At 45.0% G+C, this 17,644-nt stretch overlaps 1 protein-coding gene across 1 annotated transcript in view; it reads left to right on the forward strand.

The window, feature by feature from the left end:
• LOC137347527 (neutrophil cytosol factor 2-like) overlaps positions 1 to 17,644 on the forward strand; it is a 165,672-nt gene that overhangs the window by 7,070 nt on the left and 140,958 nt on the right. The window contains exon 2 of the mRNA XM_068011981.1: positions 412 to 520. Within this exon, the coding sequence (XP_067868082.1) occupies positions 412 to 520 (109 nt within the window). The remainder of the gene's footprint in view (positions 1 to 411; positions 521 to 17,644) is intronic.

Here is a 17,644-nt window from a genome sequence, read left to right on the forward strand (position 1 = left end):
CCTCTCCCTGTACATTAATCTGGATTCACTCTCTCTCCCTGTATATTAATCTGGATTCACTCTCTCTCCCTGCACATTAATCTGGATTCGCTCCCTCTCCCTGTATATTAATCTGGATTTACTCCCTCTCCCTGTACATTAATCTGGATTCACTCCCTCTCCCTGTACATTAATATGGATTCACTCTCTCTCCCTGTACATTAATCTGGATTCACTCCCTCTCCCTGTACATTAATCTGGATTCACTCTCTCTCCCTGTACATTAATCTGTATTCACTCCCTCTCCCTGTTGATTATTCTGGATTTACTCCCTCTCCCTGTACATTAATCTGTATTCACTCCCTCTCCCTGTTGATTATTCTGGATTCACTCCCTCTCCCTGTACATTCAAACCCTTCTTTTGAACTGCAGGTTTGATGAGGCACAGGGAGATTTTAAACATGCTGTGACTAATTTACGGGGCAATTCAGTAATTGACTACACACAGTTGGGACTGAGACACAGACTGCACTCTTGGGAGGTAAGAGAACTTCAGTGTTAACAGTATGATTTGCTGTTTGCCTATTTTCACCCCATTGGTGTGTCCTGGCTAATCTATGTAGCAATAAATTTGAATGATTTGAACCCGTAACTTTCTGAATGCCAGAGTTCCAGTCCCCTGTTTCTCCAATACTTTAGTGACAATATTGTGCTGCTTCCTGCTCTCACCCTGCACCGGAAAACTTCATCAAATTTGCTTCCAACTTTTACCCTTCTGGTGTCCCCCAAGGATTTCTCCTTGGCCCCCTCTAATTTCTCATCTCCATACTGCTGTTTGGCAACATCATCTGAAAATACAGTGTTATTTTTCATGTGTATCTTGACAACATTCAGCTCTGCCTCACCACCGTACCTCTCAACCCCTCAACTGTCTCTGATTTTCACACTGCTTATCCAACCTCCGTTATCCGTTACTGGATGAGCTGAAATTTCCTCGAATTAAATATTGGGAAGATTGAAGCCACTGTCTTTGGTCCCTGCCTCAATCTCCAATGCTTAGCCATTGACTCCGTCCCTCTCCTTGGCAAATGCCTGTGGCAGAACCAGAAAGTTCATAACCTTGGTGTCGTATTTAACCCTGAGTTGTGTTTCCGACCAAATATCCATGTCATCACTGAGACTGCCTATTTCCACTTCTATAACATTGCCCGACTCTGTCTCTGCCTCAGCTCTGCTGCTGATCAATATCTTTGTTCCTCCATAAACTCGAGGTTATCCAAAATTCTGCTGCCTGTATCCTAACCTTCAACTAATTCCATTCAACTTTCACCCCTGTGCTCGCTAATCTACTTTGGCTCCCAGTTTAGGAATGATTCAATTTTAAAATTCTCATCCTTGTTTTCAAATCCCTCCATGGCCTCACCCCTCCCTATCTCTGCCATCTCCTGCAGCCCCACTACCCTCCGAATAGTCTGCACTCCTCCAATTCTGCCCTCTTGAACATCCCCAATTTTAATCGCTACACCATTGGTAGCCTTGCCTTCAGTTGCCTGGGCTTTAAGCTCTAGATTTCCCTCCCTTAAACCTTTCTGCCTCACTTTCTTTCTGTCCTCCTTTAAGAAACTCTTTTAAAACCAACCTCTTTTGCCAATCTTTTGGTCATCTGTCCTAATTTCTCTTCATGTGGCTCGGTCAGTGTCACTTGTTCTGGGGTAAGTAATGCTTGGCCATATAAAAAAATGCAAAGGAGCTACGCACTAGGAAACAAGGGTTGTGCACAGCAGCAAAATGTTCAGGGTAACATTGAGCTCAATGTCAAATTTTGTTTGAGAATGCTGATGTGAAGCACCTTGGGACATTTTACTGCGTTAAAGGCAATGTATAAATGTTAGTTGTGTTTGTGGAAGTAACTGTGTGTGTTCATATCACAAATGGACAGGATTGGGGTCTCAAAACTAGATCTTGGCTTGAACTGATTTATTGTCAAAAATTGGCAAACAGCGTTTTATCACTGTTTTTCTCGCTAAATAATCTATAGCTCCTTGCTTTGTCTCCATGTTCATTGGGAGTTCTGTGTTGACAGGAGCGAGTCCATGTTGAGTGTATGTCCGTGTTCAGTATTATTTTAAGAAACACTGAGAGAGAATTTCAAAGCTGTTTCTGATGAAGTTTATTTTGTGTGTTTGTAAATGAAGAGGCAGTGTTTGTGAGAATGAGGCATACGAATTAGGAGCAGGAGTGGGCCACTCGGCCCCTCGAGCCTGCCCCGCCATTCAACAAGACCATGGCTGATCTGATTGTAACCTCAACTCCACATTCCCACATACCCCCACTAACCTTTCACCTTGCTTATCAAGAATCTATCCACCTCCACCTTATAAATATTCAAAGACTCTGCTTCCACCGCCTTTTGAGGAAGAGAATTCCAAACACTCACGACCCTCAGAGAAATAATTTCTCCTCATCTCTGTCTTAAATGGGCAACTCCTTATTGTTAAACAGAGACCCCTAGTTCTAGATTCTCCCACAAAGGGAAACATCCTTTCCACATCTACCCTGCCAAGACCCCTCAGAATCTTATATGTTTCAGTCAAGTCGCTTCTTATTCTTCTAAACTCCAGCGGATACAAGCCTAGCCTGTCCAACCTTTCCTCATAAGACAACCTGCACATTCCAGCTATTAGACGAGTAAACCTTCTCTGAACTGCGTCCAATGCATTTACATCCTTCCTTAAGGAAGGATACCAATACTGTACACAGTATTCCAGATGTGGTCTCACCAATGTCTGTATAAGTGAAGCATAAACTCCCTATTTTTGTATTCAATTCCCTTTGCAATAAACGATAACATTCTGTTAGCTTTCCTAATTACTTGCTGCACCTGCAGACTAATCTTTTGTGATTCATGCACTCGGGTACCCAGTTCCCTCTGCAATCTCTCACCATTTAGATAATATGCTTCTTTTTAATTCTTCCTGCCAAAATTTCCACCATCCAGGACTCCCTCCACCACAGATGCACAGTGGCAGCAGTGTGTACTATCTACAAGATGCACTGCAGCAACACACCAAGGATCCTTAGACAGCACCTTCCAAACCTGTGACCTCTACCACCTAGAAGGACAAGGACAGCAAATACATGGGAACACCACCACCTGCAAGTTCCCCTTCAAGTCACATATAAGCCTGACTTGGAACTATATCGCCGTTCCTTCACTGTCACTGGGTCAAAATCCTGGAACTCCCTTCCGAACAGCACTGTGGGTGTACCTACCTCACATGGACTGCAGCGGTTCAAGAAGGCAGCTCACCACCACCTTCTCAAGGGCAATTAGGGATGGGCAATAAATGCTGGCCTGGCCAGCAACACCCACATCCCATGAATGATTTTTTAAAAATGGACAATATCACATTTTCCAACATTATACTCCGTTTGCCAGATCTTTGTCCACTCACTTAACTTATCTAAATCCCTTTGTAGCCTCCTCATATCCTCTTCACAACTTACTTTCCTACCTATCTTTGTGTACCTTTGGTCGCTTCATCCAAGTTGTTCATACAAATTGTAAAAAGTTGAGGCCCCAGCACAGATCCCTGTTGCACACCACTCATTACATCTTTCCAACCAGAAAATGATCCATTTATGCCTACTTCCTGTTTCCTGTTAGCTAGCCAATCTTCTATCCATGCCAATATTTCACCCCCTACACCATAAACTTTTATTTTCCACAATAACCTTTGATGTGGCACCTTATCAAATGCCTTCTGGAAATCTAAGTACAGTACATCCACCAGATCCCCTTTACCCACAGCACATGTTACTTCTTCAAAGAACTCCAATAAATTGGTTAAACATGATTTCCCTTTCACAAAACCATGTTGACTCTGCCTGATTTCCTTGAATTTTTCTAAGTGCCCTGCTATAACATCTTTAATAATAGCTTCTAACATTTTCCTTGTGTCAGATGTTAATTTATTTTTTATTTAGAGATACAGCACTGAAACAGGCCCTTCGGCCCACCGAGTCAAGCTAACTGGCCTGTAGTTTTCTGCTTTCTGTCTCCCTCCCTTTTTGAATAGAGGAGTTACATTGGCTATTTTCAATCTAATGGAACCTTCCCAGAATCTAGGGAATTTTGGGAAGTAAAACCAATGCGTCCACTATCTCACTAGCCACTTATTTTAAGACCCTAGGATGAAGTCCATCAGGACCCGGGGACTTGTCTGCCCACAGCCCCAACAATTTGCTCAGTACCACTTCCCTGGTGATTGTAATTTTTTTGAGCTCCTCCCTCCCTCCATTTCCTGATTTACAGCTATTTCTGGGATGTTATTTGTATCCTCTATAGTGAAGACCGATGCAAAATATCTGTTCAATTTATCAATTTATCTGCCTTCTCCTTATTTTCCAGTATTAATTCCCCACACTCACTTTCTATAGGACCAATGCTCACTTTGTTAACTGTTTTCTTTTAAAAATATCTATAGAAACTCTTACTATCTGTCATGATATTTCTCGCCAGCTTTCTCTCATACTCTAATTTTTCCCTCCTTATTAATCTTTTAGTCATTCTTTGCTGCTTTTTATATTCTGTCCAACCTTCTGACCTGCCTCCCATCTTTGCACAACTATATGCTTTTTCTTTAAGTTTGATACTATCTTTCACTATTTTAGTTAACGCTATTTTATTTGGGTCCCACCCTTGGAATTTTTCTTTCTTGTTGAAATATATCTACTCTGTGTATTCTGAAATATCCCCTGAAATGTCTGCTATTGCATCTCTATTGATTTATCCCGTCACCTAATTTGCCAGTTCACTTTTGCTAGCTCTGCTTTCATGCCCTCATAATTACTCTCATTTAAGTTTAAAATACTGGTCTTGGACCCCCTCTTCCCTCCCTCAAACTGAATGTAAAATTCAATCATATTATGATTGCTGCTGTCTAGGGGGGCCTTCACTATGAGATCATCAATTAATCCTATCTTGTTTCACAATACCAGGTCTAGCATAGCCTCTCTCTGGTTGGCTCCAGAACATGCTGTTCTAAGAAATTATCCCGAAAACATTCTATGAACTCCTCATCTAGGTTACCTCTGCCCATCTGATTTTTCCAGTTTATATGTTGATTAGAATCTCCCACGATTATTGCTGTACCTTTTTGACAAGGTCGCATTATTTCTTCCTTTATACCCTGTCCCATCGTGTGGTTACTGTTGGAGGGCCTGTACACCACTCCCACAAGTGACTTCTTGCCTTTTTCATTTCTCATCTCAATCCAAACGGCTTCTACATCCTGATTTCCTGAACTTAGGTCATCTCTCTCTAATGCCTAATACCACCATTAATTAACAGAGACATCCCTTCACCTTTTCCTAGCTTCCTGTCCTTCCTAAATGTCATGTACCCTTCAATATCCAGGTCCTAATCTATGCCATACTGCAGCCATGTCTCTGTAATGGTTATCATATCATACTTATTTATTTCTAATTGCGCTCTCAGTTCAGCTGCTTTGTTTTGAATGCTACTTACATTCAGGTACAGAGCCTTTAGTTTTGCCCTTTTATTGTTTTTGTAACCTCTAGCCTGATCTGCTGATTTACTCATAGATTTCTACTAACTGTCCCTTCCTGTCCCAGTCTGTTTATCATTTCCCATATTAATACCTTTCTGTCTCTCTGTCATGCTAGACCCCCACCTGTCAAGAATGAGGCATATTAATTTCGCCATATCGACATTAAATTTCAAACTGTTGCTGAAGTGAAGAAAGGACTTGTTAAAAAATCACCAGGCCCTTGGCTGGAAAAAACATTTTTTGCATACTAACAGCCAGTGCTTGGAAGGAGAAAGGGGCTATTCCCTGCTCCAATTTAACCCACAATAGACTTTGAGCACCAGGTATTGTGTGTAAGAAGAGACATTCCAGGGCGGGCTAAGACCAGAGAATCCACAAACAGACGTGGTGAGACCAGCTAGTCACATGACTAATCTGCTTGGCAACCTTGGTATTTCTGAATTGTACAAGCATTTTGAACTCAGTGTCTGTTTGCTCCTGGACTGAAAAGACCTCTCCTGTCTGGCTCGTCACAGCCTTTCCTATCTGGCTCGCCACTTCTTTTTCACGGAACTCCAAATCCATTGAATACAAATGAACCCCAAGAGAGAAAAGTCTCCAACACCGAACAAGGTTTAAGAAGAATACTGGGCCCCAACAATCAAGGACTCTACAGTGAGCTCGAAGAACTGTAACAAAAACCCTTTTCAGAGGTTGCCTCAAACTTTTTCACTTTATTTTTCTTCTGCTCTTTTCTGTCTCTATCTGCATGTGTGTATCGCGTTTGTGTGATAACGTGGGCACATCGTGTATCCATAGACGTTAGCCGAATTAGAGTTGAAGTTTAAGTTTAATAAGTTTCAACCTTTCTTCTTTAAACCTAAGAAAACCTGTTTGTGTTGGTTTCTTCGCCTTATAATTGGAAAGCGGTGAACAAGGATACACCAAGGGGGAGCTAAAACACGGAGTTTAAAAAAAAATAAAACCCTGTTACAGTAAGACCAGGCGAAGGCTGAGAGGGTACCCTAGACCCCTTTTTTCACCGAGTCATAATAGAAATTTGGGAGCTACCGTCCTGGATTTTATCCACAAACAAACAAGAGAAATTGGAAGTGGGAAGCCAAATTGTTCCCAATCAAAAAGAGTAAGATTTCAATACAGATTTTCTTGTGGTTGTGTGTGATTGAATACTAACATGTCTGCAACTGAAGCTAGTAGCTCCCCAATCCAGGGTGAACTAACTTGGGATAAGTTAAAAGTACTGTCTATGGAGGAGTTGTGGAAAATGGCTGAGCAGTGTGGGATCACTGTACGTGGCAAGGCTAGAAAGTCTGAACTCCTAAGACTAGTGGCCAACCATTTTTCTCTTGAATCTGATGAAGCAGAAGCAGTGTTAGAAGCAGACCCCGGATACTGCTAGCAAAAATACAATTGGAACAGAGGAAACTTGAATTAGAGGAAAAAAAAAGAGAGGCAGGAGAGTGAGAAAATGGGAGCCTTCCAGAAGGAACATGAAGAAAAAGAAAGACAGGAGAAGGAAAAAGAGAGAGAGGAGAGGGAAAGAGAGCGAAAGAATATTCCAGAAGGAATACGAAGAGAGAGAGCTAAAGTGGCTTGAGTTAACTAGGGGGCGACAGAGTAACCCCAGTGAAAGCATGGCCAATATGGAGGAGCGTAATTCTGGGCTGGGTACAAAATTGTTAAAACTAGTTCAACTAATCCCAAAATTCAATGAGGAAGATGTAGAAACATTACAATGGACAGCTGAGACCTGGTCTCTTTTATTACAAAGCAAGCTAACAGGAAAAGCCCATGAGGTTTATTCCCTGTTGCCAGATGAGAGTTCATCAAATTATGAACTGACAAAAACTGCTATCCTCGGGGCATATGAATTAGTACCCGAAGCCTATTGCAAAAAGTTTAGAACCCTCAAGAAGCAAGCTAATCAAACTTATCTGGAGTTTGAAAGAAGTTTGCAGCTGGCTTTTGACCAGTTGCTGAGGGCTCTTAAAGTACAGCTCAGCTATGAGAATCGCAGGGAAGTAATCCTGTTAGCAGAATTTAACAACTCTCTCCCACTCTCCATAAAGACACATGTAGAGGAGCAGCGGGTTCAGGGAGCCCAGCAAGCGGCCATTCTGGCCGATGAGTTTGCTTTAATTTATAAGTCAGTCTCCCAGAAGAGAACCTTTCCTAGTCACCCCCACAAATCTGAAAAGGACAAAGGGTGGGAAGGTGATAGGAGCCCAAGCAGTCCTGGGAGAGAAAGGAAAGCTGGAGACACAGGGGGCCCTCCTCCAGCCAAAAAGGAAGGTGCTGTGAGCAAGAGTGAGAGCCGGAGAGCTGTGTGCTTCCATTGTAATAAAGCAGGGCATTTAAAAGCTGACTGCTGGAAACGAAAGGGAAAACCTGTAGGGTTAATCAGGGCCCACCCACTCAGTGCAGACGGGACCCTGATGGAAAGCACAGCAGAACAAGCTGTGGCTTTAACTGCAGTAAGAGTGAGACCCAGAAAGCTTACGGCTGTAAGTGCAAGAAAATTTAATAGGATTCCTGAGGGTTATCAGGGTTTTGTGTCTACCCCTCGGGCAAGCCCACAGTAATTCTGAGGGACACAGGGGCCACTAGATCCCTTTTACTGGGAAAAGGCCTGACCTTTCCCCCAGAGAGTGCAGTGAACACCAAAATGGTGGTGAATGGTATTGGAGGGCAGAGTCTGCCTGTACCTGTACACCGGATACACCTGGAGTGCAACCTAGTTTCGGGACCAGTGACTGTAGGGATTGTCCCTAGTTTGCCTGTGGATGGGGTTGACCTGCTCCTAGGTAATGATCTGGTGGGGGCGAAGGTGGTATCCCCCCCAGTAGTGAAAGAAAGATCGCAGGAGGTCAGAGAGACAGGGCAGTGGCAGGAGACGGACCCCTGCAGTTTCCCTGAATATGTAGTGGATCAGGCCATGATCAAACCAGCTCCCCCAGAGGAGACTGCATTGGCATTGTAGACAGATGACCATGAGGTCTGTCTGTCTGAGACTTTCTTTGGAATGTTATGAGACCCAGGGAATGAATTAAATGGATTTTCCCTAGCTGAGGCTCAGTTAGACGACCCAGTATTGCAAGAGTTAGCACAGGCTGCCCAGTCTGAAAGTGAAGCAGAGGGAGTCCCTGATTGCTACTTTTTAAAGAATGAGGTACTGATGAGGAAATGGAGTTCTCCTCACAGACCTGAGAACAAGGAATGGACAGTAGTTCACCAGTTAGTGGTGTCGCAGAGGTACCGGAGAGAAATATTAAGAAGGGCCCACGAGACTACAGTGGCTGTACATACTGGTATATGAAAGACCAAAGCCCACATAAGACAGCAGTTTGATTGGCCAAAACTCCACAAAGATGCGGTGGAGTACTGCAGGAGTTGCCACATGTGCCAGGTTGAGGAAAAGCCCCAAACTACAGTGAAACCTGCACCCGTAAGTCCTGTACTGGTGTTAGGAGGACCCTCCAGCAGAGGGCTGGTGAACTGTGAGGGACCCCCATTGAGAACAAAAGGGATAGGCAGGCACACAGCTGGCAAAAAGTTAGAAAGGGAAGGGGAAAAAGCGACCAAGAGGGCAGGTTAAAGGAAGTCCGGGAAGAATCCCAGATGAAAACCCCTACTGTCTGGTCAGCTAACCCCAAAAAATGTGAGAAGTTACACCCCACATCCTCCTATGTAAATGCAGACACTAGAAGCACCCAACCAGAGTTGCTAACAGCATGTACAGGAACCTGCAGAGACAAAGAAAGACCTCTAAGGGGGCAGAGAAACTGTGTGGGTGATGCCTCACCTAGTCGAAGTACCACAGGGGAGTGCACAAATACCTGCAGACAGGAGTGTCCCAGAGGACAAATAGGAGATTAGCAAAGAATTCTCCCCCACACTCAAAAAAAGAGAACCACGCATCCCCTGAAGTCAAAAGCCTTTTTCGTGACTCAACAAAGTACTGAAGGAGATTTCAGGACAGACCCGCCCACTACTGACTCTCCTAAAACAAAAATTCCAACTCAGGGCTAATTAAACCTAACCATCTCAAAGACCTTAGGCAGCCATGGAAATAGACAAACTGAAGAAAAGCTTGCCCCAAAAAATCACATGTTTATTGGGATGCCAAAAAAAGGGCAATTAAAGCTACTAAGAAAAGACAGGCTGTAATAAGTTTTCGGATTTATGAATGAATGTGAATGAATGAGAGAAATGCATGTTTTTTTCTGTATCTTATATTTTCTCTCGACCCTTTTAATGAAATGCGCTTCTCTCAAATTGCATTTCATTCTGCTGGGTGTCTCACTGTCATGCTAGACGCCCACTGCCAAGAATGAGGCATGTTAATTTCGCCATATCGACATTAAATTTCAAACTGTTGCTGAAGTGAAATGAGGACTTGTTAAAAAATCACCAGGCCCTTGGCTGGAAAAACATTTTTTGCATACTAACAGCCAGTGCTTGGAAGGAGAAAGGGGCTATTCCCTGCTCCAATTTAACCCACAATAGACTTTGAGCACCAGGTATTGTGTGTAAGAAGAGACATTCCAGGGCGGGCTACGACCAGAGAATCCACAAACAGACGTAGTGAGACCAGCTAGTCACATGACTAATCTGCTTGGCAACCTTGGTTTTTCTGAATTGTACAAACAGTTTGAACTCAGTGTCTGTTTGCTCCTGGACTGAAAAGACCTCTCCTGTCTGGCTCGCCACAGCCTTTCCTGTCTGGCTCACCACCTCTTTCTCACGGAACTCCAAATCCACTGAAGGCACATGAACCCCAAGAGAGAAAAGTCTCCAACACTGAACAAAGTTTAAGAAGAATACTGAGCCTCAACGAAAAGCAAGATCTACCTACAATCAAGGACTCTACAGTGAGCTGGAAGAACCGTAACAAAAACCCTTTTCAGAGATTTCCTCAAACTTTTTCATTTTATTTTGTTCTTCTCTTTTCTGTCTCTATCTGCATGTGTGTATCGCATATGCATGCTAGCGTGGGCACATCGTGTATCCGTAAGTGTTAACTGAATTAGAGTTTAAGTTCAATACATTTCAACCTTTCTGCTTTAAACCTAAGAAAACCTGTTTGTGCTGGTTTCTTTGCCTTATAATTAGAAAGCAGTGAACAAGGATACACCAAGGGGGAGCTAAAACACGGTGCTTTTAAACAAATAAAACCCTGTTACGCTAAGACCAGGTGAAGGCTGAGAGAGAACCCAAGACCCCTTTCTCACCGGGTCATAACACTTACCTTGTGTCTACTCTTTGATTTACCACATCTTCCTAAATTTGATCCCTTGCCCCCACTATTTAGTTTAAAACTCTCTGTACTTCCCTGGTTATAAGGCTCGCTAGAACACTGGTCCCAGCATGGTTCAGGTATAGACATCCCAACATTACAGCTCCCACTATCCCCAGTACAGGTGCCAGTGCCCCATGAACCAGAACCGACTTCTACCACACCTGTCTTTGAGCCACGCCTTCATTTCTCTAATCTTATTTGCCCGACTCCAATTTGCACCTAGCTCAGGTGATAATTCAGAGATTATTACCTTTGAAGTTCTGCTTAATTTGGTGCCTAGGTACTCATATTGACCATGAAGAACCTCTTTCCTTCTCCTGCCTATGTTGTTGGTACTTACGTAGACCACGATGACTGGACTCTTCCCCCTCCCACTGTAAGTTCCTCTACAACCCTGAGCAAATGTCCCGAACCCTGGCACTGGACAGGCAACACAACCGTCTGGACTCTCCCTTTTTGCTGCAGAGAACTGTGTCTATCTCCCTGACTATACTGTCCTCTACTACCACTACAATCCTCTTAACTCCCCCTGCTTGAATGGCTTCCTGCACCATGGTGCCATGGTCAGTTTGTCATTTTTATTCATTCATGGGACGTGGGCGTCACTGTCCAGGCCAGCAGTTATTGCCCATCCCCAATTGCCCTTGAGAAGGTGGTTGTGAGCTGCCTTCTTGAACCACTGCAGTCCATGTGTTGTTAGGAAGGGAGTTCCAGGATTTTGACCCAGCGACAGTGAAGGAACAGCGATATAGTTCCAAGTCAGGATGGTGTGCGACTTGGAGGGGAACTTGCCGGTGGTGGTGTTCCCATGCATTTGCTGCCCTTGTCCTTCCAGTTGGTAGAGGTCACGGGTTTGGAAGGTGCTGTCTAAGGAGCCTTGGTGCATTGCTGCAGTGCATCTTGTAATTGGTACACACTGCTGCCACTGTGCGTCGGTGGTGGAGGGAGTGAATGTTTGTAGATGGGGTGCCAATCAAGTGGGCTGATTTGTCCTGGATGGTGTCGAGCTTCTTGAGTGTTGTTGGAGCTGCACCCATCCAGGTAAGTGGACAGTATTCCATCACACTCCTGACTTGTGCCTTGTAGATGGTGGACAGGCTTTGGGGAGTCAGGAGGTGAGTTACTCGCCGCAGGATTCCTAACCTCTGACCTGCTCTTGTAGCCACAGTATTTATATGGTTACTCCAGTTCAGTTTCTGGTCAATGGTAGTCCCTAGGATGTTGATAGTGGGGGATTCAGCGATGGTAATGCCATTGAATGTCAAGGGGAGATGGTTAGATTCTCTCTTGTTTGAGATGGTCATTGCCTGGCACTTGTGTGGCGCGAATGTTACTTGCCACTTATCAGCCCAAGCCTGGATATTGTCCAGGTCTTGCTGCATTTCTACACAGACTGCTTCAGTATCTGAGAAGTCACGAATGGTGCTGAACATGGTGTAATCATCAGTGAACATCCCCACTTCTGACTTTATGATTGAAGGAAGGTCATTGATGAAGCAGCTGAAGATGGTTGGGCCTAGGACACTACCCTGAGGAACTCCTGCAGTGATGTCCTGGAGCTGAGATGATTGGCCTCCAACAACCACAACCATCTTCCTTTGCGTGAGGTATGACTCCAGCCAGCAGAGGGTTTTCCCCGATTCCCATTGACCTCAGTTTTGCTAGGGCTCCTTGATGCCATACTCGGTCAAATGCTGCCTTGATGACAAGGGCAGTCACTCTCACCTCACCTCTTGAGTTCAGCTCTTTTGTCCATGTTTGAACCAAGGCTGGAATGAGCTCAGGAGCTGTGTGGCCCTGGCGGAACCCAAACTGAGCATCACTGAGCAGGTTATTGCTAAGCAAGTGCCACTAGATGGCGCTGTTGATGACACCTTCGATCACTTTACTGATGATTGAGAGTAGGCTGATGGTGCGGTAATTGGCCAGGTTGGGCTTGTCCTGCTTTTTGTGTACAGGACATACCTGGGCAATTTTCCACATTGCTGGGTAGATGCCAGTGTTGTAGCTGTACTGGTATAGCTTAGCTAGGGGCGCGGCAAGTTCTGGAGCACAGGTCTTCAGTACTATTGCCGGAATATTGTCAGGGCCCATAGCCTTTGCAGTATCCAGTGCTTTCAGTCGTTTCTTGATATCACGCGGAGTGAATCGAATTGGCTGACGTCTGGCATCTGTAATGCTGGGGACTTCAGGAGGAGGCCGAGATGGATCATCAACTCAGCACTTCTGGCTGAAGATTGTTGCAAATGCTTCAGCCTTATCTTTCGCACTGATGTGCTGGGCTCCCCCATCATTGCGGATGGGGATATTTGTGGAGCCACATCCTCCAGATAGTTGTTTAATTGTCCACCACCATTCACGGCTTGATGTGACAGACTGCAGAGTTTAGATCTGATCCGTTGGTTATGGGATCATTTAGCTCTGTCTATTGCATGCTGCTTATGCAGTTTGACACGCAGATAGTCCTGTGTTGTAGCTTCCCCAGGTTGACGCCTCATTTTGAGGTATGCCTGGTGCTGCTCCTGGCATGCCCTCCTGCACTCTTCATTGAACCAGGGATGGTCTCATGGCTTGATGGTAATGGTAGAGTGGTGGATATGCCGGACCATGAGGTTACAGATTGTGGTTGAGTACAATTCTGCTGCTGCTGATGGCCCACAGCGCCTCATGGATGCCCAGTTTTGCATTGCTAGATCTGTTTGAAATCTATCCCATTTAGCACGGTGGTCGTGCCACACAACACGAAGGAGGGTATCCTCAATGTGAAGGCGGGACTTCGTCTCAACAACGACTGTGCGGTGGTCACTCCTACCAATACTGTCATGGATAGATGCATCTGCGGCAGGCAGATTGGTGAGGACGAGGTCAAGTATGTTTTATTTTTATTCATTCACAGGATGTGGGCATCGCTGGCTAGGCCAGCATTTATTGCCCATCCCTAATTGCCCTTGAGAAGGTGGTACTGAGCTGCCTTCTTGAACCGCTGCAGTCCATGTGGGGTAGGTACACCCACAGTGCTGTTAGGAAGGGAGTTCCAGGAATTTTACCCAGCGACAGTGAAATAACAGTGATATAGTTCCAAGTTAGGATGGTGTGTGACTTGGAGGGGAACTTGCAGGTGGTAGTGTTCCCATGCATTTGCTGCCCTTGTCCTTCTAGTTGGTCGAGGTCGCGGGTTTGAAAGGTGCTGTCTAAGGAGCCTTGGTGCATTTTCCCTCTTGTTTGAGAGGGTTTTCCCCTCTTGTTGGTTCCCTCATCTACTGACGCATACCCAGTCTCGCAGATATGTCCTTTAGGACTCGGCCAGCTCGGTCAGCAGTGGTGCTACCGAGCCACTCTTGGTGATGGACATTGAAGTCCCCCACCCAGAGTACATTCTGTGCCCTTTCCACCCTCAGTGCTTCCTCCAAGTGGTGTCCAACATGGAGGAGTACTGACTCATCAGCTGAGGGAGGGCGGTAGGTGGTAATCAGCAGGAGGTTTCCTTGTCCATGTTTGGCCTGATGCCATGAGACTTCATGGGGTCCGGAGTCGATGTTGAGGACTCCCAGGGCAACTCCCTCCCTACTGTATACCACTGTGCCACCACCTCTGGTGGGTCTGTCCTGCTGGTGGGACAGGACATACCCGGGGATGGTGATGGCAGAGTCTGGGACATTGTCTGTTAGGTATGATTCCGTGAGTATGACTATATCAGGCTGTTGCTTGACTAGTCTGTGGGACAGCTCTCCGAACTTTGGCACAAGCTCCCAGCTGTTAGTAAGGAGGACTTTGCAGGGTCGACAGGGCTGGGTTTGCCGTTGTTGTTTCCGGTGCCTAGGTCGATGCCGGGTGGTCCGTCCGGTTTCATTCCTCTTTATTGACTTTGTAGCGGTTAGGTGCAACTGAGTGGCTTGCTAGGCCATTTCGGAGGGCATGTAAGAGTTAACCACATTGCTGTGGGTCTGGAGTCACATGGAGGCCAGACCAGGTAAAGACAGCAGATTTCCTTCCCTGAAGGACATTAGTGAACCAGATGGGTTTTTACAACAATCGACAATGGCCATCATTAATTCCAGATTTATTAATTTAATTCAAATTCCACCTTCTGCTGTGGAGGGATTTGAACCCATGTCTCCAGAGCAACACCCTGGGTCTCTGGGTTACTAGTCCAGTGACAATACTACTATGCCACCGCCACCCTGCAGCCCTCGCTCTCATCCATACAAGTTGAAGAACCTCAGGTCTCTTGGACAATTGCAAGGGCTGAGGCTCCTCCACTTTTCCCTTCTCAATCTCCTTACCTGCATCAGTCAGAGTCACATCCTCCTGTCTCGGACCACTGACCAAATCAGAAGACCCTATCCTATGGGGTTTAAGTGCCTTCTGGAACAAAGTGTCCAGGTAACTTTCCCCCTCCCTGATGCATCACAGTGTCTGTAGCTCAGCCTCCAGCTCACTGACTCTGAGCCGAAGCTCCTCGAGCTGCAGCCATGTTTGCTGTGGATCACACTGGTGTCCACCAGCTCCCACACGCTGCAGCTGCAACACATCACCTGCCCTGCCAATATTATGTTTTAAATATTTAAGTAACTATTTATTTAATTATTAGGAAATACTCAGCAGACAATCTATTAAGCTTTACTACTATTGGTAAATGAACCTTCCAATTACTAAAATTACCCGAGTTTTTGAAAGATAAGTGAGAAAAACTCTCACCAAGCAATCAACTACCTGTTTTTCTGTGACGTCACACTTTGATTTTTTTTCAGAATGTGTTCTGTCCGCTCTGGTGGACTGGACTGGACTGGACTGGACTGGATTGTTGTTTTGTCCGGGTCTCACTCTCTCTCTCTCACTGCCGCCGCCACTGTTTTATGGCCTCCAGGTCTCGCTCTTTCTCGCAAAGAACAGTAACCCATTTCAGACATGACAAACTGTACCGATGGCACACCTGTGGCAGCTTAAATTTGTATTTGAAATCCAGTTTGACTTTCCCACGAGAAAAACAATATTCTTAGTAGAAAGTCACGTTGTATTTGAGTAAACAGTGTTTTAGTTTGTGTGGTTTGGAAATGAGTCAAATATGAAGTTGGTGATTTTGAGGTTTGCAACAAAATGTTTCAATAGAAACCTTACCATTTCTACTTCAGAAAGGACGTCAAGCTCAACAGGGCATTGAAATGGCAAAGAAAAGTTTCAGATTGAATATGGCAAGAGAAGTGAAGGATAATAAAATACTTTTCAGTTCTGTTTGGAGTCAAAGAAAATTGAGGGCTGGAGTTAGGGTCACTGAAATTGGGATGGGGCAAGGGCAGGGCAATTTGATGGTACGCAGACTGCAAACTGGTGGAGCTGCGAAGCCCAGCACATGACTGCAAAAGACAAAGCTGAAGTGTTCACAATTATATTCAGGCAGAAGTGCTGAGTGAATCTTGGCATCTTCCTGAGGTCTCCAACATCACAGGTGCCAATCTTCAATCGGTACGATTCACTCCAAGCGATGTCACAGAATTGTTACAGCACAAAAGGAGGCCATTCGGCCCATCGTGTCTGCACCGGCTCTCCAAATGAGCAATTCACTTACTGCCATTCCCCTGCCTTCTCCCCATTACCCTGCACATTCTTCCTTTCCAGGTAACTATCTAATTCCCTCTTGAATGCCTCAATTGAACCTGCCCCCACCACTCTCTCTGGCAGTGCATTCCGGCTGCTAACCACTCGCTGTGTGAAGAAGGTTTTCCTCATGTCACCATCGCTTCTTTTGCTGTTTACCTTAAACCTGTTCCATCTTGTTCACAAGTGTGAACAGTATCTCTCTATCTATCCTGTCCAGAGCCCTCATGATTTTGAATGCCTCTATCAAATCTCCTCTCAGCCTTCTCCCGCAAAGAAAACAGTCCCAATTTCTCCAAATTATTTTCGTAAATGAAGTTCCTCGTCCTTGCATTCTCATGAATCATTTCTGTACTTTCTCCAATGTCTCCACGTCTTTCCTAAAGTGCGGCGCCCAGAACTGGACACAATACTCCAGCTGAGGCTAAACTAGTGTCTTATACAAGTTCAACATAACTTCCTTGCTCTTGTATTCTATACCCCTATTAATAAAGCCCAGGATACTGTATGCTTTATTAACCGCACTCTCAACCTGTCCTGCCACCTTCAGTGACATATACACATATACACACAGGTCCCGCTGCTCCTGCACCCCCTTTGGAATTGTACTCTTTACTTTATATTGTCTCTCCATGTTCTTCCTACCAAAATGAATCACTTCACATTTCTCCGCATTGAATCTCTTCTGCCACTTATTTGCTCATTCCACCAACTTGTCTATGTCCTTTTGAAATTCTATATAACCCTCCTCACAGTTCACAATGCTTCCAAGTTTCCTGTCATCTGCAGATATTAAAATTGTGGCCTGTACACCAAGGTCTGAGTCATTATATCAGAAGTGCAAGGGTCCCAACACAGACACCTGGAAAACTCTACAACAAACCTTCTTCCAGTCTGAAAAACATCCATTAATCATTACTCTTTGTTTCCTGTCACTCAGCCAATTCTGTATTCATGTTGATACTGTCTCTTTTATTCCATGAGCTATAACCTTGCTCATAAGTCTGTTGTGCAGCACTGTATCAAACACCTTCTGGAAGTCCAGGTACACCACATCAACAGCATTGCCCTCATCAACCCTTTTGATTCCCCATTTATCAAGATATGGCTGAAGTCATTGATTACAGCAAAGATTCTGGGCCCCGCAATATCCTGGCTGTGGTATTGAAGACTTGTGCTCCAGAACTAGCTGCGCCCC

This window comes from Heterodontus francisci, chromosome 32, assembly GCF_036365525.1.
Source record: "Heterodontus francisci isolate sHetFra1 chromosome 32, sHetFra1.hap1, whole genome shotgun sequence".
Classification (NCBI taxonomy): domain Eukaryota; kingdom Metazoa; phylum Chordata; class Chondrichthyes; order Heterodontiformes; family Heterodontidae; genus Heterodontus; species Heterodontus francisci.